The following is a 15,504-nucleotide window of genomic DNA, read 5'->3' as shown; positions in this document are numbered from 1 at the left end:
CCTGGACACTCCATCTCTCAACTTAAATTCTAGGTTATTGACCATGTCCCCCCACCACGCCAAGGTGGTGACGGTATACATATGCTCAAGTACCGGGAGGCCTATTGGATACATGAATTACAATATCTCACACCCAGGGGTCTTAATCAAGAGTACAACCTTCTTTTATTCACTTAAAACCTAAATAGCTATCCACATAATCAATTAGCTCCATATCCCTTCCAGCCTGTGACATAATTAAAAAAGATGGGATCTACAACTTTATTGGTTCAAGTTTACTATTTGATTTTATTTCATTTTGGTTATTCTATATGATTTGTGTTATATACATACACAGTAAAATCCAAGATCTATAGAGAATACTATGTAATAGTGCCCAATATACATGTATGCTTTTATAGAAATGCTGCTGCTGTTTATAGAAACATGTTTCTCTTCTATTCTAATTATGTAAAAAAATCTTTTCCATTTGTGTTGTGCCTAACATTCTTTTTCTTATTTTTTAGAAACATCCCTAGATTCCTGCTCCTTCCCTGATTCCACCTGATGTCCCCTCTTGGATCTCTTCCTCCTACCTTTATCATACTCCCCATTCTAGCCACCTTTGTCATCCAGTCACACAGTGGAACGCACAACCACTGCCTTGGAACGCATGCGGCGCGTCACTTCCGCTCACGTGACCGCCGCAATGTAACAGGACCTTGTGACGCGGGCGCTACGTCACTTCCGGTCCGGCAGGTCTTTCTATCACCATGAGGAATCCCGGCGCCACACTGCCACCAATCCTAATCTACTCCTCACCGCTGGGTCCACCCTCCACCTACTTAAGGCCTGACCCTGTCACTGTATACCTGACACCATAAGGAACTAGTGGTGGACACCGTGTTCCCACGCTCAGGTTTTCTTCCTTTCTACCTACCCACTCAAGGTATGTGCCTATCTTTCCACTCCTTTCTGGGACCAGAGGCTATCTCCTTAACCCATACTCTCTCTCTCCGCAGCCTTTACTGTTGTCTTAGTCCACTCCAGGCAATCTCACCACTGAATACTGGTATGTTTTCTTCCTACCTGTGTCTTATCTCCATACCCTTTTACGGGACATCTACCTCTTTTTCCCTTCTCCCTTCCCTTTTCCCCTCCCTTTCCTTTTCCCATTCCAAGCGTCCTACAACCACCATGCTTGTAACATACATAATGTGTTTTCATGTATTCTTTTTGACTTTTGTGACCTTATAATGACTGTCATTTTTTGTTCTGTTATTTTAGTACACTGATGAAGGTCCTATGCGACTGAAACGTTTGTATTCTGTACTATCATTTACCTTATTAAAATCAAGAAAATTATTTGAGTCTTCGAGTGCCGGGTTTTGTTATACATTGATTCTCGGCTTGGCACCTTACCCGTGCACCAACCTATACCAGGGGTGCGATAGTTTATTTACAATCTGCGATCAAAGCAAGTGAGCAATTCTTCTACACACTGGTGATCTGATCATTGCCGGTATGTAGCAGAGGGGATCAGACAATCGCAGCTTCTAGTCTTCAATGGAGACTATTGAAGCAAGCAAAAAGTTTTAAAAAACTTTCTTAAAAATATAAAAAAAAAAAGTTTAAATCACTCCCCTTCGCCCCATTCAAAATAAAACAGAAAAAAAACACACACATACACATATTTGGTATCGCCCGATCTATCAATATAGAAAAAGAATTAATCCGATCGGTAAACTGCGTAATGAGAAAAAAATTCTAAACACCAAAATTTTGTTTTTTGGTCGCCTTTACATTGCAATAAAATGCAATAACGGGCGATCAAAACATCGGATCTACCCAAAATGGTATCAATAAAAACTTCAGCTCACCATGCAAAAAATAAGCCCTCACCCGGCCCCAGATCCCAAAAAATAGAGATGCTACAGGTCTCGGAAAATGGCGCCTTTTATTTATTTTTTTATTTTTTTTTTTTTAGCAAACTTTGGAATTTTTTCACCACTTAAATAAAAAAGAACCTGTATATGTTTGGTGTCTACGACCTCATAATGACCTGGAGAATAATAATGGCAGGTCAGTTTTAGTATTCAGTGAACGTGGTAAAAAAAGAAGGAAAAAACCCACTGTGGAATTGCACTTTTTTTTGCAATTTCACTGCACTTGGAATTTTTTTCCCGTTTTCCTGTACAAGATATGGTAAAACCAGTGAGGTCGTTCAAAAGTACAACTCATCCCGCAAAAAATAAGCCCTTACACGGCCATATTGACCGAATAATGAAAATGTTATGTATGGCTCTGGGAAGAAGGGGAGTAAAAAACGATAATGCAAAAACGGAAAATGCTCCAGTCATGAAGGAGTTAAAAATATCGCTCTCAGCAGCACATCTTCATCCGTAAATAGGACATGTGTTGCCAAGAACAATGACAGCCTATGTGCACTGACTCTTCCATTACCGGACATTCTGTCTGCAGTCGGCCTGGTGAGTAAGTTATTAAAAGACCGCCAATGGTAGCCGATCGGTGATTGTGTAATGCTGCGAGTTAACCCTTCCTTAGGCTACATATAAATAACAAAAAACTGACTGTCACTTCCAAACAGAAAACTGGTGTGTACAGGTTCATACTAAGAGTAGCCACCTACATACATAACTAACAAATAAAGCTGCACTCCGTAGCGCTAGAGCATGCAAACATGAAATATATGAAATTTGAATTGCATTACTGCTCTAGATAATAGGAAAAAATGAAGATACTTAGCCTACTGAAGCCAACATTTATATGGGTAGGTAGAATCCTTCTGTAATTATTTCTGTATAGATTCTGACCGAGCACTCCACTCATCAGCCCTTGGAGGTTTTTAATAACAGCAGGATCCTACCTACTAGTATAAATGTAGGTTTCAACCTAGGAGAGGATTCACATTAGGATAGGTACCCAGAAAAAGGAGATTGCCTTCTTGTTGGCTGCTGGGCATGCATGAATTGGCCAGCCAAATTATGTGCTAAGTATCTTCCCTTTTTCCTATTTTCTAGAGCAGTAATACAATTCAAATTCCATATGTTTAATGTTTACATGCTATAGTGCTACCAAGTGAAACTTTATTCCTTAGGCTACAGTCACACATCTTTATGAATTTTTACATTGTGAGAATCGGAGCATTTTTGCATCCGTTTTACTCTCATTCGTTTTTTTTTTCACTGAAGCAAGTAGACGGTGAGAAATATTTTTTTATCCATTGACACTTAGCAATGGATCAGAGAATAAAGGATGGAACATTGAAGAACAAAGTGTCATATTTCATCCGTTTTATAAAATCCCAACATTTTAATGTCCGAAACTGATCGCAAAATGTATATGGCTCAATGAAACTCTGTGGGTCAGTGAGACGTCCGTTTTATTCCTCGGATATTTCACATGGATTTATGAATGTTAGTAGAATTCTTCAGCCTCTGAGATTAAACATAAATATTCCAAGAAACAGAAAGCGAGCGGAGATCCTGAGGAGACACTAAAACAATATGATTATACCTAATGAAACTATATTTATGTAAAAGTAGAAATAGCTGAAAAATTCAAAAAATATTACTAGGTGGTCGTGTTCTGATGACATGAATTTCCTCTCTCGAGCACTGGGGGGCTTTTATGCGCTCTCTGCAGTCTAATGCTGATTTCCCAAATAGGAAATAGAAAGTGAAAGATACTTTGGAAGTTTCCACCCCCACTGTGTACAGGATTATATCTGCTTTGTGAATCAGCGACAATGGAGAAAACCTGATTTGTGAAGACAAGTGAGATGATTTCAAGAATCTGTAAATTACATTCTGGGAACAGCAAGAAATTACAATAACAATCTGTGAATTATGAGAACTGTCTAGAATGAGCGCCTTGAAGGGATCCCTCTGCCTCCTGCTCCTCTGTCTCTCAGGTCAGTGCTTCCCCTTTTCTCTTTATTCACATCTATTATATAGATTCTGTATCTGCCTCCTTAATACACAGGGAACCCGTAATAACATGGATGTGATGGTTTCGGCATGATTCTGCTTTATCTCTTTATGGTTTGGTTTGGATGTTGCTGTGATTTTGTGGCTGACGTTGCATAACCCTATAATTGGCGTGAATAGAGTAACATAGATAGGGACTGATAACCAGAAGTAAAGCCCCCCGCACTGCAAGACTAAAAGTATTTAGAGGTCAGTAATAATAATAGTTATAATAAGAATATAGGAATAATCATTTTTCTCTAATGCCAACATATTCCACAGCACTTTACAATTCAGAGGAGACTTGTATAGACAATAAAAACATTACAGAATTACACATAATTCAACACATACCAAGAGGAGAGAGGACTACAGCTTACAATCTATGAGGTATTGCGGGAGGACACAAAAGATAGAAAAGTGTCTTGTATGCAGTGTCAGACTGGGATGCCAAGGGCCCACCAGTAACCAACTCCAGCACCGCACTTTTTAGCTACAAATGTGACATTATCCTCAATCACAAATTTATATAATAATCAACTTGGTAGATTGTTAAAATGAATAATTGTTAGAACCCTCCTGTTTGTTTTTTCCATCTTGTGTTTTGCGGTCATGTGACCATCTGTCTTTATATTCCAGCTCCGCCCTTTTGGCTGTGCTGGACTTCAGTGTTTGACTGTTTCTCTAGCCAGGTGCTTCGGTGCCTTTCTCTGTCAGTTCGCTTGGTCCTTCTGGGACCTCTAGTACCTTTTGTCAGTTTGTCTTTTTGTTTTCTGCAACAACTTCTCTGTTTAGGAGGTGTCCCATTTTTGTCCCAGTCCTTAGTTCTTTTAGGGACCCTTCCCCTTATGCTATAGGTCTTCGTTCAGACTAGCCAAGGACTAAGGCGGGTCTGTTCACTAAGAACAGGCAGCGCGCTACATTGTAGGGATTCAGCTTGGTCTTACTGTAGGGACAGTTTTCCCCTATCTTTCCTTAGTACATGTTGCAGATCATAATAATATGCTGCCTTTGTCTGTACATAGTGATTCAAGTATATTGTGTACTTCTCACATGAGAGGGTGGTGGCCTACTCTTTCACAGGGGCCCACCGGAGGATTCTCCTGTAGGCTAGTCCAAGCCTGCATGTATGGTCCCGCCATCAATATAACAAATAAATAGGGATATTCAAATAACGCTGCGTAAATCAGTCATCAGCCAGAATCTGTATAAGTATATGTACAAAGTGCTACTGAATGCATGGATGGTGTGGAAGAAGATGATAGGAGGGACTAGATACTGAGGATAAGTTAGGAAGGGAGAACAGGGAATACTTGGGTTAATTAGGTAAGGTGATAGGCCAGTATAAAAAAATTGCATATTTAGGGCATGCTTTAAACTGTGGATACTGAGAAACGGGCGTAATGATTGCAGTCGCAACCGACACATGCTGGGGGGTGTCCAGTGACGCCAGCATTTATTTCAACTTATTTGTGCGTCTGAGGATGGGGAAATTATAACAGAATGGGCGACTTTATACGGAAGTGGCCTAGGATGGGAGAACATATATTACTGGAAGGGGCCATGATGGGGACATTACACGAGGACAAGGATGGAGGCCATTATTACTGGAAGGGGCTTAGGATGGGGGACATAATTCCAGAAGGGGGCCCAGGATGGGGTACATTATTACTGGAAGGGGCCCAGGATGGGGACATGACACCAGGAAGGGTTCAGAATGTTGGGCATTATTATTGGAAGGGGCTCTGGATAGTGGATATTACACCAGGTATGGGCCCAGGATGTTGGAGATTACAACTGGAAGGGGCCAGGATAGGGGACATTATTACTGGAAGGAGCATATATTGTTGTAAATTATTACTGCAAGTGACCCAGAATGGAGGAAATTATTACTAGAAGGGGCAGAGGATGGGGGACATTATTACCAGAAGGTGCCCAGGATGAAATCTCTATAGTATTTAGAATGCTACAAGGACCCAAAATGCAGGTAAGGCACAAGTCCAAATTTTGCAACGGGGTCGATTAGACTCTAGTTATGCTACTGCTTAGAAATAACCAAATTGTCTGGGATAGTGCATTCCAGAGAACTGGTGCGGGAATATTAGTTTTAGATTATAGAGATCTGATTAGTTTTAGGTCATTAGCAGCACAGAGAGCATAAGTAGAGTGGTAAAATAAATTAGGGAGGAGTTGTAGGGTGCTGCAGAACTGTGAAGAGCTTTGTAGGTGACAGTGGGGGAGTTAGGACAAATAGCTGTTGACCAGATTATGGACACCTTTTAATGAATTTCAATTATCAGCTGTGGCAGACATTCAACAGACCATTGGCATGCATTATCTCTAATCAATTATGCCAACCAGTAGCGTAGCTACCGGGGGGCAGAGGGTGCAGCCACCCTGGGCCCCGCGCTCAGGGGGGCCCACCTGAAGCTAGGCTACCCTTACCTTCCCGCAATAGAGCTGGGAGACACAATCTCCCTGCATTATGGCTCTCCGTTCTGTAGACCACATGTCGCTTTAAGCCTGTAGTCTACAGAACGGCCGAGGCACCAATACACGCGCAGGACAGTAAAGTCCTGGCGCGGTGACATCATCGCGCTGTGCTGGGACTCTGACTTCCTGTGCGTGCGTCAGCGCTATGACATCTAGTTGGTCCACCTGAGCCTCAGCAGTAGAGTCTTCAGAATACTGGTTTAGATGAGTATATTATTTTTTTTTTTTTTATTAAAACTAATGAGGGCATCAAAAACAATGAGGGACACTAAAACAGTGGGGGCCTTCATACATTATAGGGACTACTGTGGGGCCCTTATACAGTTTGGGGGCTAATGTGGGGCCCATTATACAGTGTAGAAGCCAAAGTGTGGGCCACTATACAGTATAGGAGCTAATGTGGGGCGCATTATACAGTATAGCAGCTACTGTGGGGCCCTTTATACAGTGTGGGAGATAATGCTAATGTGAGAGCCATTATACAGTATAGGAGCTAAAGTGGGGGCCACTATACAGTATAGAAGCTAATGTGGTGCCCATTATACAGTGTAGGAGCTAAAGAGGGGGACACTATACAGTATAGGGGCAAATGTGGGGCCCATTATGCAGTAAATGGTGGCTGGGACCCTAGGAGGCAGCGATCATGCTATTATAGAATTTTGGATAACTAGAGGAGGAAGACATGTGAAGACTCAGACTTCAAGGTTAGATTTTAGAAAGGCAGATTTTAAGAGACTCAGAAAGAGAATAGGAGGGATCCAATGGCTGGATGTCCTTAAGGACAAAAATGTCCAGGAAGGATGGGAAATTTTTAAAAATGAGATTCTCAAAGCACAATCGTTAACAATCCCGAAAAGTAGGAAGAATGGGAAGCATTTAAGGAAACCAGGATGGATGAACACAGAACTTAAACTCATGCTAAAAAGAAAGAAAGAAATGTTTATTAAATGGAAAGAGGGAGGCATATCTAAAGAAGATTATAATGCAGTCTGCAGATCCTGCAGGGCACGTATCAGGTTAGCTAAAGCTGACAATGAATTAAGGCTTGCAAGAGATGTCAAAAGCAATAAAAAAGGATTTTGGGGGTATGTCAAAAGTAAAAGAAAAGTCAAAGATGCTATAGGATTTTTACAGGATGAAAATGGAGAAATGGTAAGAGAGGATGTTGAGAAGGCCGAACTTTTTAATTCCTATTTTGCATCTGTTTTCTCTCAGAAAGAAAATGTAACATCAACTGATCTTCACTGTCCTTTTAAAGGAATAGAGGAATCCAAGTTATCTGTAAACAGAAAGATTGTGAGGGAATATTTAGCTAACATAAATGAGTTCAAGTCTCCAGGTCCAGATGAATTACACCCCAGAGTACTGAAGGAGATCGTAGAAGAAATTTTAGAACCACTCTCCATAATCTTTGAAAATTCTTGGAGAACAGGAGAAGTCCCAGAAGACTGGAGAAGAGCAAATGTTGTTCCTATCTTCAAAAAGGGGAAGAAGGTGGACCCAGGGAACTATAGGCCGGTGAGTCTGACTTCTATACCAGGAAAGATCTTTGAACAAATTATTAAACAACATGTATGTAAGTACATGGATAAGAATGAAGTGATTAACCAGAGTCAGCATGGGTTTGTAACTAACAAGTCATGTCAGACTAACTTAATTTCCTTCTATGACAGAATCACTGACTGGGTGGATCAGGGAAATGCTGTAGATATAGTATATCTTGACTTCAGCAAAGCATTTGACAAAGTATCTCACACCATCCTTATTGAAAAAATGACCAAGTATGCAATGGACCAGGCAACTGTTAGGTGGATTCATAACTGGCTTAGTGATCAGACTCAAAGGGTGGTTGTAAATGGCTTCACATCCAGCTGGATGAATGTCTCAAGTGGGGTACCACAGGGCTCCGTCCTGGGACCTGTATTGTTCAACATCTTTATCAATGATTTAGATGAAGGAATTGAGGGTAAACTGATTAAATTTGCTGATGACACAAAGCTAGGAGGGATAGCTAATACTAGAGAAGAGAGAGAGAGGATTCAAAAAGACCTAAATAAACTGGAGCAGTGGGCAGCAACCAACAGAATAGTTTTTAACAGGGAAAAATGCAAAGTACTACATCTGGGCAACAAAAATGAAAAAAGCATATACAGAATGGGAGGAATAGAGCCAAGCAACAGTACATGTGAAAAAGACTTAGGTATACTAATAGATCATAGACTGAACATGAGTCAACAGTGTGATGCAGCAGCAAAAAAGGCAAATACAATTCTGGGATGTATTAACAGAAGCATACAGTCTAGATCACGTGAAGTCATTATCGGTCTTTACTCCTCTTTGGTCAGACCTCATCTGGAATACTGTGTACAGTTTTGGGCACCACATTTTAAAAAAGACATAGACAAACTGGAGCAAGTTCAGAGAAGAGCGACCAGAATGGTGACTGGTCTGCAAACCATGTCCTATGAGGAACGGTTGCAGGATTTGGGAATGTTTAGCTTGCAAAAAAGAAGACTGAGAGGAGACTTAATAGCTGTCTACAAATATGTCAAGGGCTGTCACATTGTAGAAGGATCATCTTTATTCTCATTTGCACAAGGAAAGACTAGAAGCAATGGGATGAAACTAAATGGAAGGAGACACAGATTAGATATTAGAAAAAACTTTTTGACAGTTAGGGTGATTAATGAGTGGAACAGGCTGCCACGAGAGGTGGTGAGTTCCCCTTCAATGGACGTCTTCAAACAGAGGCTGGACAGACATCTGTCTGAGATGATCTAGTGAATCCTGCTTTGAGCAGGGGGTTGGACCAGATGACCCAGGAGGTCCCTTCCAACTCTACCATTCTATGATTCTATGATTCTATGAAAGGAGCTACTGTGCGGCCCATTATACAGTGTGGGAGCTAATGCTAATGTTAGGGCAATTATACAGTTTGGGGGCTAGTACGGGGCCCATTATACATTTTAAAGGCTAATGCAGGGGCCATTATACAGCGTGGAAGTTAATGTGAGGGTCATTATCTAGTCTGGGTGCTAATGCAGTGGCCATTATACAGTTTGGGGACTAATGCAGGCGCAATTATACAGTTTGGGAGCTAATGTGGAGGCCATTATACAGCGTGGAATCTAATGTAGAGGCCATTATATAGTTTGGAGGCTAATGCGGGGGCAATTATACAGCATGGAAGCTAATGTGGGGGGCCATTATACAGTCTGGGGGCTAATGATGTGGCCATCATACAGTTGGGGGGCTAAAGTGACTGCCATTATACAGTTTGGAGGCTAATGTGGAGGCCATTATACAGCATGGAAGCTAATGTCGGGGCTAATGCAAGGCCATGATCATACAGCGTGGAAGCTAATGTGGGGGCCATTATAGAGTATGGAAGCGAATGATGCGGCCATCATACAGTTTGGGGACTAATGAGGGAGGAACTGTACAGTTTTGGGGGCTAATGTGAGGGCCTTTATACAGTTTGGAGACTAATGTGGGGGCCATTATTCTGCGTGAAAGCTAATGTAGAGGACACATTATACAATGTAGGAGCTACTGCGAAAGGCCATAATTATTTTTATTTATCTATTTATATAGCACCATTGATTCCATGGCACTGTACATAAGAAGGGGTTACATACAAAATACAGATATCACTTACAGTAAACAAACTAACAATGATATACTGGAAAAGAGGAAAGAGGACCCTGCCCTTGCGGGCTTACATTCTACAGGATGGTGGGGAAGGATATAGTAGGTGGGGGGTTGCAGCAGCTCCGGTGTTGGTGAGGAGGCAGCATGGTCAATGTAGGTTGTAAGCTTTCTCAAAGAGGTGCGTTTTCAGGTTCTGTCTGAAGAATCCGAATATGGCGGATGTGTTGAGGCACAGAATTCCAGAGGATGGGGGATATTCGGGAGAAGTCTTGGAGGCGATTGGTTGAGGAACGAGTAAGTGGGGAGGAGAGAAGAAGGTCTTGGGAGGACTGGAGATTACGCAAATGAATATATTGGGAGATTAGTTCAGAGATGTACGGAGGAGAGAGGTTATGGGTGGCTTTGTAAGTCAGTGTTAGTAGTTTGAACTGGATACGCTGGGCAATTGGGAGCCAGTGAAGGGATTTGCAAAGGGGGGTAGCAGAGGACAGAGGAGTAGCGAGGTGAGAGATGAACTAGTCACGCAGCAGAGTTAAGAATGGACTGGAGAGGTGCGAGAGTGTTAGCAGGTAGGCCACAGAGGAGGATGTTGAAGTAGTCGAGGTGGGATATGATAAGGGTATGCACAAGCAGTTTAGTAGATTGAGAGTTGAGGAAAGGACAGATTGTGGAAATATTTTTGAGCTGGAGGCGACAGGAGGTGGCAAAATGTTGGCTGTGTGGTTTGAAGGACAGGGCAAAGTAAAGGGTCACTCCGAAGCAGCGGATTTCCGGTACAAGTGAAAGCGTGTTGTCATTTATTGTGATAGAAAGATTAGATGGGGAAGATATGCAAGATGGGGGAAAAATGATGAGTTCAGATTTGTCCACATTGAGCTTGAGGAAGCGAGAGGAGAAGAAGGAGGATATGGCTGATAGACATGCTGGAATTCTGGACAACAGAGAGGTGACATCTGGGCCAGAGAGGTAGATCTGGGTGTCATCAGCGTACAGATGGTACTGGAAGCAATGGGATTTTATGAGCTGTCCCAGTCCAAGGGTATAGATTGAGAAGAGTAGAGGTCCTAGGACAGAGCTTTGAGGGACTCCAACAGAGTGCGGGCGGGATGAAGAGGTAATGTTGGAGTGGGAGGCGCTTAATGTGCGGTTGGAAAGGTATGAGGAGATCCAGGATAGGGCAAGGTCTTGCACGCCAAAGGAAGAGAGGATCTGTAGTAGGAGGCAGTGGTTAACTGTGTGGAAGGCAGAGGACAGGTCAAGAAGGAGGAGTATAGAGAATTGTCTGTTAGCTTTGGCTGTAAGTAAGTCATTAGTAATTTTGGTAAGGGCAGTTTCAGTGGAATGGTGGGGGCGGAAACCAGATTGTTAGTTGTCGGAGAGAGAGTTAGATGAGAAGTGAGAGGAAAGTTCAGCGTGAACATGTTGCTCAAGGAGTTTGGGGGCAAATGGGAGCAGTGATATGGGGCGGTAGTTGGACAAGGCGATTGGGTTGAGGGATGGCTTTTTGAGGATGGGCGTGATTGTGGCATGTTTGAAGGCAGAGGGGAAGGTACCAGAAGTTAGTGATAGGTTGAAGAGATGGGTTAGGGATGGGATGAGTGAGGGGGTGAGGTTGGGGAGGAAGTGGGATGGAATGAGGTCGAATGCACAAGTGGTGAGGTATGATTTGGAGAGGAGACGAGTAAGGTCTCCTTCCGTGATGTTGGAAATGGAGGTTATGGGGGAAGGCCAATGGTCTGGAAAACAAAGGGTTTGTGGTGGTCGGACAGTAAGCACTTGCCTTGTTTGGTCAATCTTGCTTTTGAAAAGTGTGGCAAACTCCTCAGCAGAGATGACTGAGGTCGGAGGGGGCAGTGGAGGGCGGAGGAGAGAGTTAAAGTGTTGAATAACTGTTTGGGGTTGTAGGATAAGGAAGATATGAGGGTTGTGAAGTAGACCTGTTTAACAGAGGTGAGGGCTGATTTGAATGCGAGTGTTGCTTGTTTGAATGCAGTGAAGTCATCTTGCGAATGTGTTTTCTTCCAACGCCGCTCAGCCGGGACATAGTGGTCACATACTGTACTGGTTTTGCTACTTTATTATACAGTGTGGGGGCCATTATACAATGTGGGTTCTACTGTGAGTGCCATTATATAGTGTGAGGGCTTCTGTGGAGGTCATTATACTGTGTTTTTGGGAGAGCAGTGGGGACATCACACTTTGTATAGCGGAACTGTGGGCCCACCATACTGCACATAGGGGAGGTGTGGGGACTTCATACTCTGTATAAAGGAGCTGTGGGTCCACCATACTGTGTAAAGAGGAGCTGTGTATTGGGGAACTCAGTAGATATTATTAAAGTGGGCACTAAGAAGAATTATTCTTATAGGGGCACTCAGACTATTGTGTCTGTCAAAGGAGCAAAATGTGGACTCTGTTTTCTAGGTCATTTGCACAGGGTGTTACTTGGTATCTTGAGTGCTGGAAACCAAATGGTAGCAGAGTGACTACTACCTCAATACTCAGGCAGCTAGCTGCCTGAGACAGCCTTTAAAAGTCTTGGTTGATGCCAGATTACTGTACTAACCCAGCATGGAGTAGCACAGTGGGAGTCAGCTATAGGGAAATGAAAGAAAGCCCAAAGTTGGAGTCAGAACAGGTGAGTAACAACTAATTACTAGTTTTTCCCCGAGTTATCAAGCACTGACCCTATTGCAGAGCTTCTGGTCTTGGTAAGTGACTGCTTTTGTCAATCAGGGACATAGTGGTCACATAATGTACTACTGGGATCATTGCTTCCTTCACTGAGCGGCGATGCCAATAGTACTGCATGGCTACATTTGGTCGCTCTGCTCACGGCAGTGTTCCGCCATACTACAGGTGCTGTTTGCATTTGATATCCCTTTATATATAATTTTCTATAGGCAATCTGTATATCTGAAGAAGATCAGAGACCAGATCGAAATGTCATATACACCGACTGTGGATTGCATTTATACAAATAAACTTTTCTACATTATATCTTCCTGAGTGCCAAGTTACTGTATATCAATAGTGCTGCATGAACTGCTGATGTTACTGATTGGCTGCAGTGGTCAGACATTTGTAAACAAAGAGCGTGATCGCTGCAGAAAGGTCAACATTGGAAGAATGGTGAGGAGAATAAGTAACTTATATTGGTTTTGCTACTTTATAACATTGGCAGCTTTTTATTTGCTGTTTATGTAAGTTGCATAAACTTTTTAGTATGAGAAAAAAAAATCAAATTTACAGTTCTTTTTTTGCAATTACTGTATGCCATGTGGTATAAGATATATATGCACTTTATGTTACGGGTAGTTACTATGGCAGCAATAATTGTGCATTTTATTTCTCATTTTCAATATTTTTTTATATTTTTTTTTAGATAAAAAGACATTTTTTATCCTATTAGTGGATTTGAAGCTGCAGTTCTCTGATCTGTTATGTAACACGATATTTACCCAGCAATATTTCACAGACAATCTATAATACCGTAATTCCTAATACGGTAACTCATTTCGCTAGGGCCTCAATATGCAAATATGCAGCAGAGAGGGTCTTCGCGAGAGGTTTTATAGCCATTGCTTGATAGATAGGAGTCAAGGTTTCAAATGTCTTAAGGCCCCGTCACACTTAGCGACGCTGCAACGATCCCGACAATGATGCGACCTGTCAGGGATCGTTGCTGCGTCGCTATGTGGTCGCTGGTGAGATGTCAAACAGGCAGGCTCACCAACGATCAGGGGAGCAGCGACATCGTGGAAAGAATCTTTCCACGATGTCCTGCTCCTGGTTACCAGCCTGCTGAAGCAGGAGCAGGCTGGTAACCATGGTAAACATCGGGTTACTAGGGTCACACGCGCACCTAGTAACCCATTGTTTATCATGGTTACGAGCCTGCTAAAGTGAGCGGTAACCTCCCGCTCACTGTAGCAGAGTGGTAACCATGATAAACAACGGGTTATAACCATGATAAACAACGGGTTACTAGGTGCGCGTGTGCCCCTAGTAACCCGATGTTTACCATGGTTACCAGCCTGATCGCTGCTCCCGCTGGTCACACACAGCGATGTGTGCTGACCAGCGGGAAGGCAACGACCAAAAAATGGTCCAGGACACTTTGCAGTGATCAGCGACCTCACAGCAGGGGCCTGATCGCTGCAAAGTGTCACACATAGCGACATCGCTGGTGAGGTCGCTGTTGCGTCACCAAAACCGTGACACAGCAGCAATCTCGCTAGCGATCTCGCTATGTGAGACGGGGGCTTTAGGAATAGAGGATACTATTGCTGGGTGTTACGTCATCATTGTTTTAGTTGTTTCTATCGGTTGCATTATTCTTGTCTTCAAAATGAATGGAAACTCTGACATAACCCAACACAATGCTCCTAATACCTGTGTTAGGAAACACCAATATTTACAGTCTTTGTATAAAGGTGAAAAAGAACAGAAATGTTACTCCATATAAAGTCAAATTTAGGTAATTAATGTGTGTATGCAGAACTTCTTCAGTAATGGACTTTATCTGTTATTGTCCACAGTGTCGTCACTTGAGCTGACCGGACAATCCACAAATGCTGCCAGGCTGGGATCCGATTCTCGAATTCCTTGTTTGATCACGGTGGACAAACCTCCTGTAGATCTCAATCATCTCACAATATTCTGGCACTTTCTAAATAAGGAAATCCTGAGCTACAATAAAGCTGTGAGGACAAATTCTTCTAGATATTCCCTGAGCACAGAACAATTACTAACCGGGGTAGCAGATCTGACTATTTCTAATATAAGAATATCTGATGGTGGAAGATACAAGTGTTCGGTGATCTATAACTCGGAGAGGAGGGAGAAGAGGCTCTGGCTGGATGTTGGAGGTGAGTCGGCAATAACAGTGTGGAATCAGAAATAACTAACCGTACTCACCCATGCAGGGTCGGACTGGGGTGCCTAGGGCCCACCAGGGGAACTGACTCTAGGGGCCCACACTACAGCACACCATAAACGGTTTTATTACTTGTTATGCTTGTCTATAATGCACTATAGTTACATGATTGGCCGCGCTGTGAAGCACTGAGCGGCAGGACTTTCTTCGAACAGTCATTCCGTACTGCCAGAGTCCCTTTAATGGTAACTTGTCACCTTGAAAAACGCTATTTATCTGCAGATATAGGGGTAATCTGCAGGTAAATAGGGTTTAAAGCCTGGTTAGACGGCTTTTTGGAAAAGCGTTGGCTACACAGAGAAAATTACATTTTATTCTCCCTGCCGCCACTCGCTTCCTGTCATAGGATCGGTGCAAGGAGGGAGACATTACAGTCACCGCGAACTACAAAGTGAGGGTGCTGCAATAACGTCCGGCACCTGGATTGTGACACTTCCATGGAGCCCAACCTCA

At 42.8% G+C, this 15,504-nt stretch overlaps 1 protein-coding gene and 1 long non-coding RNA gene across 3 annotated transcripts in view; one reads left to right on the top strand and one right to left on the bottom strand.

Moving 5' to 3' along the window:
• The window catches only part of LOC141162489 (uncharacterized), a 52,744-nt gene that overhangs the window by 32,820 nt on the left and 4,420 nt on the right, over nucleotides 1–15,504 (bottom strand). The window lies entirely within an intron of this gene.
• Nucleotides 2,452–15,504, top strand: part of LOC141162488 (uncharacterized) — a 46,221-nt gene continuing 33,168 nt past the window's right edge. For both annotated transcript variants that reach the window (XM_073648655.1, XM_073648654.1), the window contains exons 1-3: nucleotides 2,452–2,468; nucleotides 3,669–3,913; nucleotides 14,654–14,983. In XM_073648655.1, the coding sequence (XP_073504756.1) occupies nucleotides 3,865–3,913; nucleotides 14,654–14,983 (379 nt within the window). In that variant the 5' untranslated portion in view covers nucleotides 2,452–2,468; nucleotides 3,669–3,864. The remainder of the gene's footprint in view (nucleotides 2,469–3,668; nucleotides 3,914–14,653; nucleotides 14,984–15,504) is intronic.

The sequence above is a fragment of the Phyllobates terribilis genome, unplaced genomic scaffold (genome assembly GCF_046119375.1).
Source record: "Phyllobates terribilis strain yellow unplaced genomic scaffold, ASM4611937v1 Scaffold_9__5_contigs__length_417890890, whole genome shotgun sequence".
NCBI lineage: Eukaryota > Metazoa > Chordata > Amphibia > Anura > Dendrobatidae > Phyllobates > Phyllobates terribilis.
This window is presented reverse-complemented; position numbering and strand designations above follow the sequence as displayed.